General features: G+C 35.6%; 1 protein-coding gene across 1 annotated transcript in view; it reads left to right on the forward strand.

Annotated features, from left to right (window-relative positions):
* The window catches only part of LOC145685560 (hydrocephalus-inducing protein homolog), a 130,170-nt gene that overhangs the window by 32,477 nt on the left and 73,648 nt on the right, over nucleotides 1-24,045 (forward strand). Inside the window, exons 6-9 of the mRNA XM_081757973.1 lie at nucleotides 9,559-9,683; nucleotides 13,228-13,429; nucleotides 16,680-16,866; nucleotides 22,558-22,776. Coding sequence (XP_081614099.1) covers nucleotides 9,559-9,683; nucleotides 13,228-13,429; nucleotides 16,680-16,866; nucleotides 22,558-22,776 — 733 coding nt within the window. The remainder of the gene's footprint in view (nucleotides 1-9,558; nucleotides 9,684-13,227; nucleotides 13,430-16,679; nucleotides 16,867-22,557; nucleotides 22,777-24,045) is intronic.

Here is a 24,045-nt window from a genome sequence, read left to right on the forward strand (position 1 = left end):
GGAAACTAACTTTGCAAATTAACCTTTCGAAGTGCATGTCTCGGAATAACATATGCTTAATAGATTTCACAGAATAAATTTCTGAAATCGGGTCCATCATTTTGACTTGACCCGGTACACTAAATAAATAAACAATCTGTTCCAATAGAATAAATTATTATTATTATTATTATTATTATTATTATTATTATTATTATTATTATTATTATTATTATTATTATTATTATTATTATTATTATTATTATTATTATTATTGGGAAGGAACTGTCAATTACTATTGGCATAAACCATACTTTACAGTGCCATAAAAATTGGTCTTCCTCGAAAACTACACATGAGAATTGCCCTTCCAGCATATCACTTTGTTAAGCACAATCTCATTTACTGATTGATTTGTGTCTTATCTTTGAATACTACGAGTATTATAGTTTAACTAAAGTTTAAGAGTTAATAATCATTTTGGGTTATATGTCATTAATTACACTATGTCGTCTTGCTAATGTTATAATGAAAAATACAGAAGGATATACGTAAGTATCCGTTTCATCTCAACAATTGGCACGGTTATTGTATAGCATCATTTGTTTTATGTTTACAAAAGAAAATGATAGGATAAGAATTTATTGTAATTGATATACAAGTAACATATTTATCTTGACTCTTTTTTTTTTTTTTTTTTTTGCCATAATCACCATGAACCTCCGGGCATTTCTGTTAGCGTGGCACAACCTTCCATATTAGGGTGGAGCGTTTTGCACTTTTGTTGGAAATTCGATGACGGCTAGTGCGAAAAAGGTGCCATTAGTGGCACCGACCTTACTGATTTTTTTTTTTTTTTTTAAATTTTTGGACAACCCCTTACCCTGCCCCAACGGACAAGTTTTTTAAGTGTTTGGTTAGGCAACAGGCACAACACCAATGACAGGAAAGCTACTTGTGGTCGTTTTTAGAGTTACCTGATGGCTATAATACAATTATTTTATTAAACAAAACTTGTAGCAATGCCAGTAAATAATTTTAAAATGTTTATGAGTCAAAGTACAACCATATTAGCTTAGTTGTTGGAATTAATGTCCAGATTTTGTTTGGAATGCCACTTTAACGATGATTATAGGCATAGCCCTTGATATAACACGATTTTCTTTGTGCGATTCTTCGCTTATTTTGCTCTGTACGCAAAATAACCCAGAACTCACCACGGGGAGGTGGTAGCACATCGAGTTCCACCCACCCAGTAAGCATACGTTGACATTTGACCTTAGGTCACGTAGTTCTTCTTGGTCTCGAAGCGGGGCATTCTTGTTCTAGACTTCAGTTTGGCTCTAACGTAGATATCTCTTGCGTTCTGGCAGCACTTTTTCGACTCTGCCTCGGACACCAGCTTCACTGTGCGTTCCACAGCTTGACTATGGCAAGGGAATATTGTTGTTCGAGTAGCTGAAGTTCGGATGTTTTCTTCAAGCTGCTGATCCGTTATGTTTCGTATGATTGGCGGCTCTGTTAGACATTTAGGCTAATTAATCATGTCGTAGTAATTTTCAGCTGTAAAGTTTAATTTCGAAACAATGAAGTCACGTGGGCGTCTTCTGGTTGCGACACTTTTTTTATCCTTCTCCAGCCTAACGTTCGAATATGCGGATTTTCATCTGCTGCCATCGCTATCAGCAGGTTTTCATGATGAGCGTAGTATCCGTTTGTTTGTAGAACAGAATGAACTATGTGTTGTAGATTTTCTGGCAGAAAATGTGATAGCTTAACTATGCTAAACAGATGCATGGCGTCCATTTCGCACGAAAGATTTCGCCGTATTGAAAACCAGACGGGAGCGTATACTTTAACAATGTACTGGCAAAGTAGACAGACACAAACTTGAACCAGGTTTATCAGTACTGATGTAGTGGCGAAGCATCCTACAGGCCAATGTAAGCCATCGTGAATGTGATAATGGTTCTGGTTTTCTGTTTGCTAGATCGGTAGTACATATTCCTGTAGCAACAGCCTTATAGATTTCAAAGAGATAATTCTGGTCGCTGCTTAAACCATCTGGTTTTTCCATTTCAGACACCCATTCAACGGGAATGGGTGTAAAGGAGACGATCGGTGAACGTTCACAATCCTTTAATTTCTTTCCGATGGGACCGGAAAAAGCGTTGGGTCCGGTCGTCCCACCATCCAATTTGGTAAGCAGGTGTCGGAATGGCAACTCGTTGGTATGAAGAAGGCAAATGAGATGCTGCAGTTCCTTTCCTAGTGATCTTTGTATTTGACTTATCACGCCGTTATCCCGTCCTGTGTTCGTGGCTTCACCATCGCTGCCGACTGCTTCAAGACTTGACACGTCGTACTGGTTCTTCTCTAAAAGCTCCAATATCCTATAGAGTCGACAATATCCTTGCTATAGAGTCGGCAATATCCTTGCCAGTGCCTGACTTAGGTGTGGCATGACTCAAGTATTCTGAACCGGGCTCCGATAGAATTGTGATATGCTTTTCTGTAACCTCTCGTCTTCTTAGTTTGCCGTTAATTTTTCTTGCACAAGAGTTGCATTATTTTTTCCGTCGAAGTAGATACTTGTAATCGCCCGGCCTAGGTGAGCCTTTTCTTTCTGGATCTTCTCACCCAGTTTATCTTTTCCTCTTCGTACCTTAGATCTGTCTACAATAAGATTTTTGTCCTCTGGCGTTATGAGTCTCGCGTCCTGAAGTACGGCAGAAACGATCAAAGCAACTTGTTTGCTGAAGCCCCAGTTCTAAATGCTGCCTCCACTGTATTTTGAAGACAGATGCGCTTTAGGCTATGTTTCCGACGTGCTTCCTGGTTCAACAGCTTTGTTGGATTCCCCTGACGACGCCAGTATCTTTGACCTGTGCCTATGTCTAATCCCACTAGTTGATGGACTTGCTTCAACACTTCCAGCGTCTTTCTTGGTTGTCTGCCTCTTAAATCTGCTCACTTTACGGGAAAACATTTTTGACAGAGATTTGCTTGTTCGGACGTCAATGTTACCAATGCTTGTTTTCCGTGATGTTCTCTGGTCCAAAAGAAACTTGAATTCTCGTTTTGGAATCTTGCGTGTCCTCTCACAGTTGCATTCTTCGGCGGTTTTATATTTGCAAGACGCAATATCAAAAAGAGACTTTTCCGCGTGTGCAACAAAACCTGCACGAAGTGTTGCTTCTTGTCCTTGTCGACTGAAATGTTTTTCCTTGGTGCGACACTTATTATAAAATGTTTTCAGCATGTCAAAAACTCTCTTTTCTGAAACCCACAGGAATGCTTGCTTTACGCCAAATATGTACAACTCTTTGTCCAACTAGTTTAAAATGTCAGTCACTGGTAATTTAGTTACACTTTCGTCACTACTTAAACCACTTCGAAACCAATGATAATGTCGCATAACGTCAGTGTACGTGGATAACTGCACTTCACTCATTTCACTTGAAGTGCCAAATAAGCCTCGTTTCACACTTTTCCACGTTGGTCTGCTATGAGGCCTTTTCTTCATTTTGCTTTCCATTGCTTCCGAACTTGGAAACCAAAGTATACAAAATGTCTCTGAATTGTATCGCACTAAGAAGACTGTAACTTTAAGTACAATGCACAAACTCTCTGTCTTAACAGAAACAGTAGCGAATTAAAACCGTTAAAGCTTAAGAGTCGGCGGGAGTCAAGTGACCTTGACAAATCGGAGATATCGCAGTGCAAAGTGTTTCCTTATTTTGGCAACAGATGGGGTTGTTGCTGAAATGCCGTCAAAGCAAATGGCACCCCTCCTTTTCCTTCGTTTTCCCCTGCATGTGGTCAAAGTTGGACAGCGCAGAAGGGGATGGTTACGGATGTAAATGGGACAGAGGAGTGAAATTCCTTTCTTTTGGCTAAAAGAGAAACAGAACTGAAGAAAAAATAAATACAGAGATATTGTAAGAGGGACCAACATAATATCAGCCGTCAGCCACTCAAATATCTACAACGGTCACAAACATACCATAGAGAACTGAAGCACTTGTCGCCTGTCTCTTTCTCAAAGGATTCTACCTATGGTAAATAACGCGGGAATAGTGCAGGAAGAGTCTGATATAAAATGAAGAACCATGCAAATATTTAAAAAAAAAACGGGAGAGTCGATATTCTAATTTATTTTGGGCCTTCGTAGTTTAAAAAAAACTTGGAATTGAAAGGCAGAAAACCCAGACAAAGATCTGAAATGTATTGGCAATGTGACTCTTTTTTTAGTGGAATCCATTTCTTTATTTTCTTTTCAAAATATGATCACCAGATTTACCCTCTGTCTCGCCTTCACATTCGAATGGTCCTGGGATCGATACCAGTATCATCCTGAATTTTTCCTATTACAACAGGAAAGGGGCGCAATGTTACATTTAGCCTTGGGTACCGGCTTAGAAGGACAGGAGGGAGCATATGCCCTGCTTGGTATTGGTTTTTATTTGGGGAAATAGACCACTTCATTAACAATAGAAATAAAAGATGTCACCTACTTCAGGAAGGTACACTCATGTCCAAAATTATTGTCGCATGTCTATAAATATGTTGTTGTAGTAATATAATTTGATAACGAATTCACCCGGTATTTCTTATAATGTTAGTATGTGTACAATCGGCAGAGACATGTATGCAAATTGCAAATTTCATGTCAAAAGAGGAGTAAATAAGAACAATAAAACGAAAATAAAACTTTCGTGTCCATTTAGCAACATTATGATTTACTCATTCTAATTTTCGTATTTATAAATATTTTCCTATGAAATTTACCATATATACATTTCCCGATTATACACATAGTATCAGTATTAAAAGTACCCAGCAAAATCAGTATTATATTATATTCTTACATGAAGACAGTTATAGATATGCGACAATCATTTTGGAGATGAGTGTACAAGGACGTAACAGGTGTTTGTTTCATACATTGAATAAGTGTTCGTATACATTGAACTTATTTCCTGACGTCATAGAACTAAGAACTGTCACAGAGCGACGTAAGTCCGGCGACAATACAATATTTCATTTTTACTTTCATACTTTGCAATATATCTATTTATTTTAAAAGCAAATTTTAATATGTTTTTATTTTCAACTATTTTATCCTAAAATAAATACTAGCCTTTAACCAGCCCTTATTTCCCTGGTTGCATATCACTTTAGGATTTGGAAAATGTGTCCAACGAATAAAAAAAAAAAATGATAAAGCACCTTTTAAAGACATTCTTTTGTTAATCAATTCGCACTAAAAAGTTAAAAATAATTTTATTTATGGAAGCCTAAATAAAAAGAATGGGGCGCGTCATTTTAAGAATTTATAAAGTAACTGTATGTAAGCCTATATTAGAGCGCATCTCATTTTTTTAAGTCATGCATAACCAAAATTGTTTTTTACTTTTAAGTGCGACTTGATTAATGAAAGAATGTCTTTAAAATGTTTATTAGTGTGTTTTTTCTATTATTATTGTTAATGTTTGCATCCTTGGCATAGGATGTTTATTTGGTAAGGTACCGTATGGTGCGTTTCTATACTACTAGGGTATATTAAAATTAGTTTCCTATGCGATACATTAAACAGCACTTTTTTTAAAATAAAAATTACTACCGAATATAGAGTATTTCTCCGCTAATAAGAGGGAGACAGATTGAGGATACCAAACACCCCTACCGTTGATTGAGAAATATTTCGGTGTCGACACTGATGAACAACATCTATATTTGAATTTGAATGTTTTATGGGCTTTAGGCAATTGATTCAGACCGGGATACATGGGGGACAGAATGTTGGAAGCAAGTAGTCCAGTCCCTAGTTTGAATGCCTGGAATGAGTAAGGACTCTTTCCCCCTTGGTAAAACCTGCCGGAATTGGAAGCAATATCAAAGAAACACTGCTTCGAAAAGAGAGGGAGCAAACATGCATAAATAGATAGTTAGAGTCGGATTTAGGTTTAGTGGAGCCCCAAGCTGTTTAAGGTAATGGGGTCCTTTATGTGTCCAGATGAACATAGGCACCCTACATACAGAAATGAACAAACTAGAGATAATTTAGGAAGCAGACTAGCAGAAGAAGCCCCATTAATTACATGAACGTAGGCTACACAGCAGGAAGCATTGTTGCTACGTATATATACATTTTATTTTATTTTTTAATTTTCTTATATTTTAGAAATGTATATCCAGTTTTTCTTTAGATTTTTGGGCCCCAAGAGAGCAGGGCCCTAAGCTACAGCTTGTTTAGCTTATACGTAAATCCTGCACTGTAAACAGTATACACATACAGGCGCGGATCCAAGGGTACCTATAGAGGCTATAGCCCTCCCCCCTTGACGTTCAGGTATACACTGGATAAAATGGGCTTCAATCCTGTTTACTCTGGATAAAGGGACAAACTATGGTTTAGCTCCTCCCTTGATCATATCTTGGATCCGCCACTACATATATATATATATATATATATATATATATATATATATATATAATGTTTGTGTTTAGTATGTTGTACGATGGAAGCTGATGAAAGAGCTTTATATTACTCTTGATTTTTTGACAGGTAAACAAAGAATATTTCGGGGACTAATCTACTCGAGTATTATAATAAGATTATAATAATGTATTTTATCTTTTCTCTTGTATGTATATTCTCAAGCCTGCAGGAAGTTTTCATTTCTTTCTTGGAATAGGTAAACGAAGACTTTGGTTCGGCTTCTCCTTCACAAATCTCTGTCGAAAGGTTGACTTTATCGCTACAAACACAAATTACTTCTTCTCATAGAAACCATCTACAAATACACTGTACTTCTGAAACAGAAACCATCAACTAAAGAGGTCATAAATTTTACCATCCCTCGTGTTTGAAGTTCCCATTCTTCACAACGACTTCCTTCCTCCCGCCCCTGTTAAGAAGTTCAAAGTAGGTTTTCAAAAGGACTGGCTCCCGCTGAGAAGGAAAGTGGGATGAGGAATGACTATAGTGCCATCTAGCAGTTAGACGGCCAAGTACGTGAACACGAAAAAATCTAATTTCTGATTTCTGTAGATTCAATAATGAAGGATATAATTTCTCATCGATTGTGTAATGAATGTCTTTGGAAACAGCGAAAAAATAGTACAGTAGCGCACAAATACAAAGATAGTACTCCATTCTCAAAAAAGTCCGAAGCTTTTAGCTCTTTTCCTTACTGCAAAAAAACAGAAGACTTTTCCCTCTAATTTTGATCATTTTCTTATGGGAATTTGGATTATAATTATCTGTATTTATAAGAAGAAAATATCACGCACAGCGTTCAAATTGCACCTTTAAAATGAGATGCATCATATTGAGTGAGCTATTGAGACATTTTTGCGAAAGAACGAAATGAAACCATGATTTACCTTAAAAATGGTTGAGATCCCATGTTAAATTGAACATCAATATTCCGGCCGCTGTGGCGCACTCCTTCTCCCTCTTAAGCTGCAATGAACTGGCCTGTTGGATTGGTTGGTCAAAGTACGCAATATTTATACCACCGCCGAACTTCGATCGAGAATATTCTAGAAACGTCGGCGTAGGTTCTAGAGCCAACGAAGCGAGCGGGAGGTGCGAGAATCTTCTGGACGGAGCCGGACGTTGCGACGACGCTCGAAGAGTGTGGCTAAAGTAAGCAACGACGAAGTTGTGTAGCCTGCCGCTAGATGGCATTTGCTGACGGTGTACATAACAAGCGAAGAGTTGCCAAAAACAAATCGTGTTATATCAAGAGCTATGCCTATAATCATCGTTAACGTGGCATTCCAAACAAAATCTGGATATTAATTCCAACAACTGAGCTAATATAGTTGTACTTTAACCAGTGATGCCCACCCCCCTTATGTCCATGACGCACCCCCCCGCAATTGTCTATCCATAGGTGTTCCTCCAGGAAAGAATATTTTCGATTAATTTTTACACCCCCTCAAACATATTTATATAGATTTTTAACCCCCCAAATATTTCAATGACGCAGTTGGCGTCATAGCCCCCCTTGTGGGCACCCCTGCTTTAACTCATAAACATTTTAAAAGTATTTACTGGCATTGTTACAAGTTTCTTTTAATAAAATAATTGTATTATAGCCATCAGGTAACTCTAAAGATGACCACAAGTAGATTTTCTGTCATTGGTGTTGTGCCTGTTGCCTAACCAAACACTTAAAAAACTAAGTCCGTTGGGGCAGGGTAAGGAGTTGTCCAAAAAAATTTTAAAAAACAGTAAGGTCGGTGCCACTAATGGCGCCTTTTCCGCACTAGCCATCATCGAATTTCCATTAAAAGTGCAAAACGCTCCACCCTATTCCATATACCTTCTGTGTAAAAATCTGTCGCCTGAGAGAGCAGCCAGTCCAAAACTGATGTCTTGAGCACTTCAATGTCGCTGAAACGCTTTGATGAAAGCCACTTTTTCAGGTGAAGAAAATGATGAAATCGCTGACTGCAAGGTCGGGGATGTAAGTAGGATGATTGAATTGTTCCCATCGAAATAATTTAGTTGTCTTAACACTACGACTAGCTGTGTTTGGACGGGCATTATCATGAATCAGAAGAATTCCAGAGCGTAGCATTCCTTTCCACTGATTCTGGATGGACGTCACAGATTATTCAGTGTTTGGCAATATACATATGCTGTAATTGTTCTTTCTGGTTCCAAGAATTCCACAAGAAAGTCTCAAAACACAATTGCTGCGATTTTGTGAACTGATGATGTTTGAATTTCTTCGCTTTAGGAGAACCAGAGTGCTGGTATTGCATTGATTGCTGCTTCGACTCTCCAGTGGTTTCATCCCCGATGTCCAGGTTTCATCCCCGTCACTATGTGAGAAAAGAGAGAATCCCATCCTTCCCTCAGTGGCCCAAAAAATCACATGCAGCTGTTATTCTTTCCTCTTTGTGAGTGTCTGTCAGCATTTTTGGCATCCACTTTGCACAGGGTTTGTGATAACCCAGAGCGTCAGTCATAATTCGATGCACTGTTTTCGTGGACTGGAAACTCTGTCTATTCTGGGAACTCTTTGACGAGTTCAGTTATTGTGAACCAGCGATTGGATTGCACTCTCTCTTTAACGCGTTCCACCATATTGCTCGCCTGAACATTAGGCCTTCTGCTACGCTCATCATTATGAACATTTGAAGGCCCTTCCCGAAACACTCTGCACCATTGCCTGCACCAGAGTCTGAAGACCCTTCACTCATTGCTTGGTCCGTAAATGACAAACAATTCCCTATGGATTTCCACTGCATTGTACTGTACTATTTGGTGTTTAGAAATCGTATGACAGATCTCACTTCACATTTGGCGAGATTTTGTATTGCTGCAGCCACTTCACCTTACCGCTAGGGCAGCTCCTACATTTACTCAACTTCATCAGTGTCGTCAACTCAGCGTTTAAATGTGTCTCCCAATTGCGAGATCTATCTACCATTTAGAGCAAGTTTTTGTTGATCATTTGTCTATATGTTTCAGGGATATATTTTTTCGATTTAAATTTCATATTTACAGTTTACGTATAATATTATTGAAGTACTGTAACTTCCTTTCACTTACAGACCATTTTCAGTATCTCCTGAGAAAGGAGTTCTTGAAGCACAATCTACTATGCAAGTTGCTTTAACGTTTGAAGGATCTGCTGTTGGAGAATACAAAACGCATCTTGTTATTCAATATGATTCAGGTAAGTTATACCACTAGTGGATCCACGGTAAGGGTGGTGGGGGTGACCGACTCTCAAAAGGCTATCTTCTTATAGACATTATGATTTGATGTAAAACTCCTTATTAATCGTCCAGGACGCGATCCACTCGATCCGGATGCCCCTTCCGGATCCGCTAATGGGCTGTAAACATAGTATTATTTAATATTAAACTTAAAAAATAGAACTCAACTCCTAGCACAAAGCCTTTAGGTAGCCAGGGTCTATCAACCGGATTCTAGCAGTAATGCCTTTCGGGTGATGAATGGTCAAGGCAACAAACAGCTCCCCTCGCAGTTAATGCTGACTTTCTAGACCGGAGTGCAATACTCCTTTTCATGTAACTCCCCAATTATACTCACGGCGCTTGATGAACCTTGCAATTCCAACACCATCTGGTGAAGACAAATGGCCACCCATCCTTGCTCTGAGCAGATCTAGAGCACTGCTTGAGTTTGCCGATCCCACGAGAAGTGGTATTACATGGTGCCTAGGGCGTTGGTTATTATTTAACGCACAAGAATAAAATATTAGTGTAATTAGCAAAGCCTAAGTAACTTCAAAAACCTGTTAAAAAAACATTACGATTGATAATAGTTAAATCAATTTCTTACTGCAGAAAAGGATGCACATACATAATATGAAATTAAATTATTATAATAATGAGTTCTTTTTCTTCGTTAGGTTGTTAGAGAGTTTGAAATCAATCATCAAACCAAACTCATATAATAATGCTAATATGGAGTAATTAAAAAACTTTTAGAATTATTTACGGAAAAAGATATTTCTTAGAGATTGTCCGTATGTATTTTAACTTAGTGCTTGTTTACATAAATCATCTTACTTAGAAAATCTGAGGTCTTTCTGGAATTTCGGAAGGCAGTTTCCAAAATATACCTCAACCAGTTGTTTAACCCTTTATTGGGCACTGTTGCTCCCAAGCAACATCGCATTCTGCTTGCCGCAGTCATCCGCACGAATCATAACTTTAGTGGTCATTTAATTGACATTATTGCTTTCATACAATATTCATATACATGATTTGCGGGTCGTTTCTTTAGATACTTCTAATCTTCTTCAACAGGGGACAGTCAAATTTAGTATTGTACAAGCTTTATCTCCTACGTTCCGCGAAAGTTCTTTTGTATTTGGTCTAGGGATTAATTCGTGCGGTTGGTACGCACACATTGAAGCTGTAGTACAAACACAAAATACATAAATACCTTAAGAAAAATATTGTCCATCGCTAGCCACCACTTTCGCCCATCTGTCAGGCAATGTACGGATTCCGTGGCGAAAGAAGTCCTCATCCTTGGAAGCGATCCAGTCAGAGACCCATGTTTCGATATCTTCTGAAGAAGTAAACCGCTGTCCAATCAAATCGTTGTTCATGCAATCGAACAAGTAGTAGTCCGAAGGAGCAACGTCTGGTGAATACGGCGGGTGGGGTAAAACTTCCCATCCGACATTTTCTAAATAGGTTTTGACCGGTTTTGCGACATGTGGGCGAGCGTTATCATGTTGAACAATAAGTTTATCATGTCTGTTCTCCCATTCTGGTCGTGTTCTGGCCAGAGCTTGCTTCAAACGCATTAATTGTCGTCGATAACGTTCTCCATTCATAGTTTCACCCGGTTGCAGCAGCTCATAGTACACCACACCTTTCATATCCCACCATATGCACAGCATCACCTTTGCACAGTGAATATCTCGTTTTGGTTGTGATGGACCTGGTTCACCTGGTTTCCCCCAGGCCTTTTTTCGTTTAGGGTTCTCGTAATGGATCCACTTCTCATCACCCGTAATAATTCGATGCAGAAACCCCTTTCTGGTCTGTCGTTGAAGCAGCAATTCGCAAATGGTTTTTCGTCTTTCAACGTCTCTGTCTTTCAATTCATGTGGAACCCAATGTGACATCTTTTGAATCATTCCCATGGCTTTCAAGCGTTTGGAGACTGTTGTTTGATCAACGCCTAATGCTGCTGCAAGTTGTTCCTGCGTTTGACACGAATCCTGCTCGAGCAATGCTGTCAATTCTTCGTCTTGAAATTTTTTTGGCTGTCCAGCTCGCTCTTGGTCTGCCAAGCCGAAATCACCACTTCTAAACCGTGCAAACCACTTCTGACACGTTCGCTCAGCTAGAGCATGGTCACCATACACTTCCACCAAAATACGATGACTTTCAGTCGCACTTTTCTGCATGTTAAAGTAATGCAGCAGGACACCCCGCAAGAACACTTTATCAGGCACAAATTGCGCCATGTTCACTTAACTACAAACTGGTGTTGTTGACGCTTTAATCCACTGCCCTATACTACGAACGATACGCGATGACAGGGGTTTGCAACACATGTGTGGATACACGGAACTGTGGGACGCTCCGTTCGTTGCGCCATCTCTTGTCCACCCGCACGAATTAATTCCTAGACCAAATATTATTTTTTTTTATTTGTGGTTTTTTGCTCTGTAGGAAAATATTTCAACGGAACTGTCCCTAATTACTGAGAGTATTCTTATGATATTTTACCATAATAAGACAATGCTGCACAGTAGCTACACATAAGACCTATTTTATGGCAATGATGCTTTGAAATAAACGCATTTTATTTTGTAACCAAGGTACAAAAATACTTTAAAAATTACGAAATTATGATCAGGAAGACATGGGTTCAACCATAAAAGCAAACTAAATATTTTAATGTCCTACATGACTAGACAATTGACTATTCTCTATTTTTTACATATTTTATAATTATTTATTTGAATTACAAGTGAAACATTTACATATTTGTGTGTGGCTTCGCATGCTCGCTAATGTTAAATCAGTTTACAATGTAGTTCAAGGATATTCATTCGTTCCGTAAATACTTGCAAGTAAAAAACAAAAAAAGTTCTGTTTACATACATCAAGTGTTATTCAATCTCGAAATTGTAAAGTCTATTAATAATACATTTTATTATTTCCTTCATAATAATTTGTATATGAGCGTTGCAAAGAATGCATAGAAAACACACTGCGGAATCGCCTCGCTTTTGAAACACGAGTCAGTCTTCCCCAGTGAGTGGTAAGCCTTTCCTTCTATTTCATCGTGTAGTGCATGGAAAACCAGCACAGTGTGAAAGGCTCCATCTATCAACCCGCCGTCTCTCTTCTTCCACTAGCTGCAAGGAGATAGATAAAAAGATGCGTTTCTTCAGTCATTTTAAAATGTGATCAATATTTTAATAATTCAGAAGACTATCCTAGTGTAAAAATTCTAAATTTCGAGTAGCTAAATGGTTCTCCAGTGTTTCGATGCCTAACATATTCGTTTTCTGTGCCTTGGACAGATATTTGAGGCGTTAACCTATCAATTATTCCCTTAACTACTTGAATATTTATAACGAGTAATAAAGATAAATCTAAATATTCATACATGGATTTGAAATCTTATTGTATCGTCGAGAAAGTAGAGTAGTAACTAAGTTGTAGATTTGGAGTGTTTTGAATAATTTTGAAGAGAAATTGCAACTACTTTTTCTATAGGCGAAAGAATATTTGTTAGTGTTCGAGCTTCAGCTGAAAATATAGACGTTGGTATTTCACATTCTTTCATGAAATTTGAGGATACTTATATAGGACTTGAAAGAGAACTTAAAGTAGTCATTTTTAACAATACTGAGCATTTGGCCAACTTCACTTGGAAGAAGTATGCTACTCTAGAAGAGGATATTCATAATCAGAGGAAGTAAGTTCTGTAACAGTATTCATATTTTTTTCATGTTTGATATACACACATAGAAACTTATGAAATTAGATTACATTTTGTAATATGGAAATACAAATTATTCATCTTATCCTTTACCGTAATCTATATTCTCTTTTAGGCCCACACAATCGTTTGTATTATATTTATATTTTATCTTTGACCTTGTGTGTGTGTATGTATGTATGTATATATGTATCTGATAATTTATTCGATATATTGTATATATATCTATTTTTCCATATTTTATTCAACTTCGTTCAAGTATTGGGATGTTAAATACAGTTTTTTGTATCTATAATTTTTAAATTATGCTTACTCTATTAAAACTTATATTACAATTGATTATCTATACTTTTCTTACAATCTCGAAACAAATTAATTCTCAATTGCTATTTTTAATAACAAGAACGTATTATTTTTCTCTTATACAGCAGCAAATTGAAACGCTTGTAATTTTTTGGTGTTTTTTTAATTTTCTGAAAAATTTAGCGTTCTTTCCTGTTTTATAATCTAACCTTGTTACTAACCGCGTTTCCAGTGGTTATTTCCTCTGTATTCCGATTTCTGAGATTTAATCCACATTTTATATAAATAGTACTTAGTTATATTTGTACCTTCTATTCAGAAGCACTATCGGCCGCAGGTGCGAATAAAACTCGATACAGGAAATTGTTATTTCATATTATTGAGATAAATTTACCAAGTTCATTCTTCGCATTATATATTCATAGTTAAAGAAATATCATAATGTTGGAGGAAATTTTCTTTCTAAGTGTTTGTGTTTTTTAAGCACATTAAGACTTTAGCTTCCAGACTTATATAGCTATGTAAATTCCACTTTTCTGTTGTATTTGTACACTCCTCATAAAAAAATGCGACAGCCAACACCGTGCGGCTAGGCCACCCAATATACACCTTATCCCATAATCATGTCCGGTAAATAGACCTCCTTTCCTCTCTTCCACACTGAAATCAGCAAACAACATGAGCGCAATTGTAATTTCAAAATATACATGTATTAGTATCGATAAAATGAAAGAATAAAACCGAGACGAAACAAGATTCACAAATTGATGTAGGGAGAAACTTAGACACACACACAATGAAAAATTGAAACCAATGGATATCTGTTAGACAGAAGTAGACGTGAGACAAAGAGAGAGAGAGAAGGAGAGAGAAGAAGAAAAAGAAAAGGGAGTAAAAAAAAATATGAAATTTAAACGTAGTAAGAAAAGAATTTAAGATTATAAAGTTTCGTTCCCAGAGATAGAACGGTAATATAGAAGTAACGTGTGATTTTTTTTTTTTTTTTCATTTTTTCAGGACTATTCGAATATATAGAGGATGCTTGAAAAATTCATTAAGTCACTTTCAAAATGAACAGCAAACTTGGTAGTCAAATTAAATATTCTATTTCCAGTGGAACTGTAGAGCTCCGAGGCACATCTAGGATAATGTCAAAAGTTTAGCACACATGCTTTGTTCCTGTGTGGTTTGGTTGCAAATTCATTAGTGTTTATTGAATGTTCTGATACGAAATACATTCTAATAAAACCAGTAGGTAGCGTAGGCCATACCTTCCATTCCAGACTGCTAATGCAAACTGATTAAGAAAAGAAAAGGAAGAAAAAATGAATGAGTGCTATTTTGCTGCTAAATTTCTACCAGAAACAGTCTATATTAAAAGTCAAAACTGTATCATATTGAAAAGTTAGAAATGTTCAAAAGGAAAATTGGATGTTCCTTATAGATGTAGCACAACTTGCATGTTTCACATTTAAAACGTGGATAAAACACATTGCATTGTAGGACAGAAACGAATTTTCTGTCAAACTAATATAAATAAAATCATCTTTTGAAATAAGCAGAAAGAGAGCCATTTTCTAGTCATCTCTGTAGATTTATCTGTTCCGAACATCCACTCTCGATTTCATCTATTGCGTATATAACGTTGTAATTCGCACAGATAGAATGAACACGCTAGAGCTGAAACGGGTCATCGCGTCAGTCGAGAGATGTGGGTTAGCTTATGGACCACCACTGGGTCGAGCATTCCACCCGTAGTGACTCGGTGATTCGATTGAGACTCGGTAATGCGGAGGACAAAAAAAAAAAAAAAAAAAAAAAAAAAAAAAAAAAAAAATCCTGCGTTTAAACCGTATTTCTTTCAGAGGTGACCACGACTGGAGATGTTATCTCCAGAACACGAAAAACACGACGCCGAATTTCCCAGTTAATTAGATTTTCCAGTTAGGTTCGATACGGTTAGTCACCAGGCTATCAAAACTATACCGATTTTTAGCTCTGGAGCACGCACATAAAGTGTGTATGTAAGTGAGAGAGAGAGAAGAGAAAAATTGAAAGACATGATAAGGAAACGTCAAGAAAGACAGACAGACAGAAAGAAAGAAAGAGAGAGAGAGAGAGAGAGAGAGAGAGGAATATAAATATGAAACCTACTTATCATTACACTGTATGACGAAGAACGCACACGCAGTTTACTCGGATTCTTGCCAGCCAACTACACTTATATTTAATAAATTGTTTACTAAAATACTAATAAAAACGTGAAATTCTTATGTCAGTGGGCAATCTCCAATCTCCGTCCCCGGCAAAACCTGAAATGACACTACTGGGAAATGAAATGACACCCTGATTCAGAGGTACTTTGAAACACTAGTCTGAGCTTGCGTCACAAGGGAGTAGAAATCTGCTAACCTACGTTAGATTCGTTGTGTAACTTTTGGTGTCATTTCGGCACACACCTTTTCTTATTTGTTAAAGAATTAATTTCACACCAAAAATTTTATCTGTGCATTAACATGTGAATCTAAACATACACCATTTTTCTCGTTGCATACATACGCTTTACCCTTCCGCTAACTTCAACTTATAAGATACTTTCTACTATCTTTTTACTTAAATTTTGAAATTGCTTCTCGATTTTTAATATCACTATATATATATATATATATATATATATATATATAAAAAGAAATATCTAAGTTAGACCATTATATGAATAATTGATATTTATGAGAAGTTTTGCTACTTCTATACATTTCTATGTAATTTTCACTAATATAGAACTTTACAATCGAGGTTTTCCAATTATACAAAAAAAAAAAAAAAAAAAAAAAAAAAATAATAATAATAAAAAAAAAATAAAAAAATCACACTATATTCTTTCTTGTTAAATATACATTTTAGTCATATATATTACAAATAGGGTGAAGGAAGCAGTAATTCGTGCGAAAGATTTTGAATTGACAAAAATGTTTGGAACTGCCAATGTGAAAGAGTTTGAAGATGAAGCAAAGAAAACAATGTACAGCAGGTTGTATGATGATGAGTGCAAAAGGGCTGATCTTGATGATGTGGTGTTCAGTCATCCAATGTTTTCAGTCATACCAATTGTAAGTATAGCATGAAAGCAGAAATCGATATATTTTAGTGATTTGATTATAAAAAAAATAATTAATAAGTAATACAAAGCTTTTTTTTTTTTTTTTTTTTTAAGTAAATAGCATTCTCGTCTTTTAATGTCGGAAACCCAGATTCCAGCCCAGTGAGAATATTGTGATTGAACCCCACGTTAAACTAAATTTATTTTCTATAGCCATAATTGCGGTACAGAGGGATGTGAAACTGGAAACAAAGAAAAAATAATATAACATTTTTAATGAATTTAGAACTCATCATAATTGAAGCAATTTGTTTTAATATTCTTTCTAAAAGCTAAAATACTTAAACACAAAGAAAATGTAGTATGCAAAAGAAAAAAAAAGTTTTAGGAATTTTTAAATACTAAAAATTTTGTGGGTATATTGAAGCTATAGATAGCTATCAAAATAATGGAAACACTTAGACCCCGATTCCCGGCAGGAGCTATGTGGTTCGGGTCCCACATCTCATATAGCCTCGCCGCAGAACGGGACGCTAAACTCAAAATCAAATCGAAAATAGAAACACTGAACGTAATGCTACTTACCTGTTTAACATGGCATTGAACCATATTTAATATATAATACAGATTGTGTTCGTTGTAAAATTGAGCAATTAACTCCTGGATCGACTCCAAAGGAATAGCGGACAATTCTTTATGGAGTGCAGCACGCACTTGTGTCACCGGTAATAATGGAGATCTGCACTAGACTCGCTGCTCTAAAATTGGTCATAGATGTTTTGGATTGAGCGTGCGAGAGGAGAGTTGAAGTTTATCCGAATATTATTCAATCAACACCTGAACAAACCTTGCAGTGTGAATTGACACACTGTCTTCTTGGAAGAGTGTTATTGTTAGGGAACAATATCTATAGTACAGAATGCAGCTGATCATCTAAAATGCCAATCTAATCACTGACAGTGATTCGACCTTTGAGAGTAATAATAGAATCAAAGCAATACCGTAATAGAACCAGTACCATATTTAACTAAACATAGTAGGCATCCCAAAACATACGCCTCTTTGGGCATGTCATACGTAAACCCGGGCTGCTTTTTGGAACAACAAGAAAGATGATTCACCGGACCATACTCTCTCTTGAATCATTGGTGGTGCATGATTTATGTTCACGGCACCATCCTTTCACACTACGGCGTTGGCGATGGTAGTCATAGGCTTCGAAGTAACAATTCAATCGTGATTGTTGAGGTTATGCAGTTCTCGTCGGACTGTTAGTCATAGACATAGGAACAGATGGTTCTAGTGGCCGATTGAGTTTTGCAGTCAGTTGCCTTGGTTTAACTCTACTATTTTGACACTTCTACTAGATGTTTGGCTATCCCCTTTTACCTAGGCTTGGTTCCCCTTCATTATTCGTCTCATCTCGTTTGTTGTATGCTGCCATTATGATGCATAGATTTGCAGTCTATACAATTAACACTGACAGTCTTGCATACACTTGCTCCAATTAACTGTGTAGGCACAATTTGCCCTTTAAGGTTTCCCGTTTTGTAATTCCAACGTCTGACACATTACACACACGAATCTGTACTGCATCACTTCGCGTACTATTCATTATGTTATCCAACACATTGTTAGTATAAGACAATGCGTATTACTAAATCACAAAGAGTTTGTGTTGCATAATATGAGTGTATCCAGTTTCCATTACTTGGTAACTGTGTGTATGTCTAACTGTACTCGATTAAAATCAAAGATAATGTTATTTAGTCGTAATGAATCGATTATGATTTTCTCTTTTCAAAGAATAATCAAGAATTGTTAAAGAAGGATAAACTAAATGCTATTTGAAATCTTATTAATAATCATAATTACTACTGAATCAATTCTAATAATAATTTAAAGTTTGTTTCTAATTTCGAGAATTATCTGAATGCTAAATTTTCACTGAGATAATCGTTAATGAGTTTCTCTACTCCACTGATTTGATATGTTTCTAAGTTTAGGATAGAAAGCAGTAAATATTGTTATATTGTTTTAATACACCAGCGTAATGTTTTATGTTGAATGGTATATTAAGATTTTTTATGACAAGATATGTCTTCTCAAGGATGGTCTTATTGTGGTACTATATAGGGTAATTATAACACCTAGAGTTAATCGAAGAACTGATGAAATATATTATGTTGCTTATTTCATTTCAACTATTTTATATGTCGAGATTAAGTTATAAGGATAAGATTAAGGTTGACCCACCGCTTGAACACGACCTAAAATATTAAACCAATATATTCGGAAAAGAAAGGAATCAGAAAAAGAACACAAAATTATGATACAGGATGTCCGAGACGAAACGCTCTAATTTGAAATGTCTGTAATACAACATGACAGACATTCGATACATAAAGAAGGTTCATACAGCAATGGATACACAAAGTTTTGAAGTTTTGTTTGTGCTATCACATTATTTCTACATGAGCCTCATGGGTAACACGGAAGGTATCGATTTCTTTCTATGTATCCTTTACTATATAAGGCGTAACTGTCTCAATTACAGTTCTAATGCTCTCACGAAGCTGTTCAAGAGTTGTCACTTTGCTAGAGTACAACTTGTCTTTAACATACCCCCACAGGAAGAAATCCAAGGGAGTAATGTCAGGCGACTGGGATGGGAATGGGATTGAGACAGTTACGCCACAGATGCCAAAGGATACCTAGAAAGAAATTGAATATCGAGTTGACATCCTCTGTGCCATTCATGGGGCTCATGTAGAAATAGTGTGATTGCACAAACAAAACTTCAAAACTTTGTGTATTCATTGCTATATGGATCTCTTTATGTATCGAATACATGTTACATTACAGACATTTCAAATTAGGGCATTTCGTCTCGGACATCTTATATGTGTTGTACGTACAAAGTAGCAGATAAATAATTCTTTACGTGCATACTCACTTACATCTCTATACATATACTCTCTAGCTCCCATGTATATGTATTAGTATTAACTTTATTATTATTATTATTATTATTATTATTATTATTATTATTATTATTATTATTATTATTATTATTATTATTATTATTATTATTATTATTATTATTATTATTTTACTTTTGCTTAGCAAACTGCTAGATAAATTTGAATTTGCTTAACAACTTATGTTTTTTTTATAACATTTCCTGCAGTGAAGGAAAATATTAGTATTATGTATTTTATTGTTTCAGTGGACATGGAATAATAAAAAAAGTATTTTTTATATCGCAAAACAAAAATTATAATGTAAAATTGAGAAAAAAGTAATGAGAAATGTATTTAAAGAAAAGTACTAGTTAATTTTGTCATTCTACAAACTGTCTAATCTGGAAGCTGGTGATGAATGTCCATATGGAACTTTTTATTAAGTGCTGAATCCGTAATGGCGTGAAGAAACAGGATTTAGGGTTACACAATTTATTAGTATAATGACAAAAACGCAATAACTTAATTTCATACAAATGTTCTTCCTAACTCATATTGAAGTCAAATGCTACTGGGATCCATTTTGTTTCTCCTTTTTTTTTTTTCTTTTTAAACGTTCTAATTCGAACACTACTTTTCTTTTGCCACTTCAATGGAAAACAAGATAATGGAACTTGAATGAAGATAGTGTTTCTGGACCAATGGTACGAAAATACAAACTTATCATTTATGAACCCCTTACCAGAGTTTAAAACAATATGAAGAGATGAACCCCTTACCAGAGTTTAAAACAATATGAAGAGATAGAAGGTTGGGAGAAAAGCACTGTTTATGTCGTATTTTTTTCCCTAGGAATCTAATTTCCGAAAAGTAAACTTGCACCTCGAAAGCCTATTCAGGTGCATGAAAGTGGCAAAGTGCGCATAATCTCGTTATTGTCAATCTCACAGCCAATCTTTAGTGGGGTCCGTAGTGGATTGGCTTGTATTATTGAGAATCTAAAAGGTGTAAGGGAAATATTACTCAACTTGAACTACGTCTTCTTCTTCTTCTTTCTCTCTGTCTTTTCCCACTTATGTGAGGTCGACGTTTTTGGTGTCTTCTCCATAAAGCTCTTGTAAGATCTTTCTTCCTAAAGTCATTCTTTACCATGTTAATCCATTTATTTTTCGGCCTTCTTCTACCTATCTTCTTAACCACTTCCATTACCATCACTCTTCTGACCACATAGTCCTTTTTTTCTTCTCATATCTCTGCAGTCTTCTTTCTTGGATCTTCTTAGATATCTCTACAACCTTGGTTGCTCCTCTTACTCTCTCATTCTTCACTCTCTCTCTTCTTGTTATATCATACATTCAGCGTAGCATTCTCATTTCAGTAACAATCAATCTTTTTGCTTGTACTTTCTTTATTGACAATGTTTCTGCTCCATAAATGGTTGCTGGCCTAACCACTGTTTTGTAAATCATACCTTTATTTTTTACCAAAGTTCTACGATCACACAAACCGCCACATATTTTTTCCTTAGCCATCCCTCTTGTATTCTGTATATTATTTCCACGACCAAATCATCATTCGTAGCAACAGATGAGAATACGAAAAAAAAAAAAAAAAAAAAAAAAAAAAAAATCATTCACTCTTTCTTGAAATGTTGAGGAAGTTCAGAAGCCTTTCTTCTGAACTTGAATTACATATGAGATCAAAAGAGAAGTATTTCGTTATGAAAAGAAAGAAAGAAAAAAGAAGGAAAGGAAAACAGTGATATACTTTTTTCTTTACGATGCAAAAATTGTAACAAAAATTACCACTTTGGTAATAAATGATAATTATAGATGCATTATATTTTGCAATCCAATTTTTTGTTTGCATCATATTTTTATGATTTCGTGTAACAAACTGCAGCGCGATGCCGTTTCTTTAAAAAAAAAAAAAAAAAAAAAACAACTTACAAACGTTAATTGTGCAAAACTTTCTCTACATACTTCACCAAATGGTACGCACTACATAAAATGCTACATACTTAATCGAATGCCATATACGTCATCAAATGCTACACCCTTCATCAAGTGTTTGACAATTCACCAAATGCTATATACACTTCACCGATTCAAAAATTTTTCTAAAACTTCCGTCAACACGATGAAAGTATCCATAATAACTGTTACAATAATTGTTCTCTACTAGAAATAAATCTAATATCGCATTGACACAGCATACACATTAGATGTCTAAAATTCTCATCTGGTAAAGTCAATTGAGTTGAGTTCAAATGACTACGGTATAGCTCGATATAGCTGTATTTTACAGACTCCTTCCAATTAATTCTTAAAATATGTTATCCAATTGGCATGTTATCAGGAAACAAAATATATTCTGAAAATGAGTCCATAATTGAAGACTCGCTGTAGAAAACAATGTAAGTGCTAAGAACAAAAGTTACTCTAACAGCAGAGACAAAAGATAGTAAATTGTGCCCAAGCGTCACAAAATAAAAAATACTATTGCTTAGAAATACAAGCTAGCATATAACGAAGTATGAAAAAATTACTAAGGTATAAACATAATTAAAAAATTAAATAAGTGAAACAATTTCAAGGTGGCACTGACATTGTTTTCTACAGCGAGACTTCAAATTATAGCACAATGTGCACAAAATTTCTATCATGGTATAGTCGTCGTTATTCTTAACACCATCAAAATTATTTTATTTTATTTTATTTATTTTATTTTTTTTTCAGAAAGGTGAAGTATGGCCACGGAGTACGACAGACGTCACTTTTGTATTTAGTCCTACAAATGCTCGAACTTTTCGCGTGGAAGCATTTTGTGAAATTTCTGGGAGAGACAAGAGACTGCCTCTGCGATTGCACGGAAGATGCGTGGGACCTCGTATTCGCTTCAACCTAGACGTTCTTGATATCGACTATACTTATCAGAAGTCAGAACACATTTATGAGGTACGTACAAATTCAGAATATATGTGCTTTCAAAGAAGAAGAAGAAGAAGAAGAAAATTTTCGACCAAAGTAAAAATAAAAGTAAAAATTCCTGCTTAGTGAAAATAGTTGAATACACGTGTATAATATTAAGAAAACACTTTAATTATAGAGAGTATTGAATTTCAGTTAACGGGTAGCATATCAATTCGTTTTGCGTGAATACTAATATGCACAAAAATCAGACTTATTGGTTAATCTTTAGTGTACTATTGATCCACTACTCCCTTAAATTTTATTTGTTTATTTATTTAATATTAGTTGAAATTTAAGAAATACCAATTGTATATTAATTTGTCAGAAAGGAAATACGTACAAAAGTAGATGCGAGTAATACTCTACGGTTATTATGTTGTACAGTGTTCTAAAAATAAAATTTAATGTATCTCTTTATTTCCCGTACATACCTTAGAAAATATAAAGATTTTGGATATAACACCATTATCAGGGGTTTTACGTCTCTTAGGTCGGAAAAAAGAGAATGAGATTAGCGATTATTACTGCTTCATGTTTGTTTACAGTAAACACAAAAGTGAGTAATAAAAATGAAATCTTTCAGTTTAACGTTTTACGATAATGCTCCGTAGGCTAACGGAGATGGATGATGATGGTATAATTAGTGAAATGAGAATGTGGAAGGAAACGGGAGTACCCCGAGAAAATCACAAAGCTGTTATCTACTATGATGTTATCTACTACAAACTAACGGCCAGGGATCGAACCAGGTACTCTTTGCACCGGAGGTAAGCACTCTACCACTGAACCCTGTTTTTTTTCAATAAATAAATATAACAGTAATAAATACTATGATTTAATTATTTCGATAATGTAAATAGAAATTTCAACATGTCACATCGTTTTTGTAGAAAATAAAACTACATTGTAGCAAATAAAAATTCGAAACAATTTATCTTTTACATTAATCTTTTAAAATTATTGATAAGCGTACTTTGACTTTTCAAAAAACTGAAATTTGCAAGAATTTTTTTTCGGAAAACCAGCAATTTCTAGACTATTTTCTTCTCAGCAAACCATAGCTTCAACAATTTGAAGGCTGACAGCTTTATGTAGAGAAAGCTGTATTATTTTTCAAAACAATTGTTCAGCGTTACGTCGAATGTAAAAGTCTGCGCGAGAACACAAAGCAATAACAAAGTTTAGAAGTTTCCCAACATTCGGAATTTTCTCGCATTTTCAGGACAAAGTACGTCAGCGTAGCTGTAGCTAACA

The sequence above is a fragment of the Thermobia domestica genome, chromosome 1 (assembly GCF_964235325.1).
Source record: "Thermobia domestica chromosome 1, izTheDome1.hap1.1, whole genome shotgun sequence".
Taxonomy (NCBI): Eukaryota; Metazoa; Arthropoda; class Insecta; order Zygentoma; family Lepismatidae; genus Thermobia; species Thermobia domestica.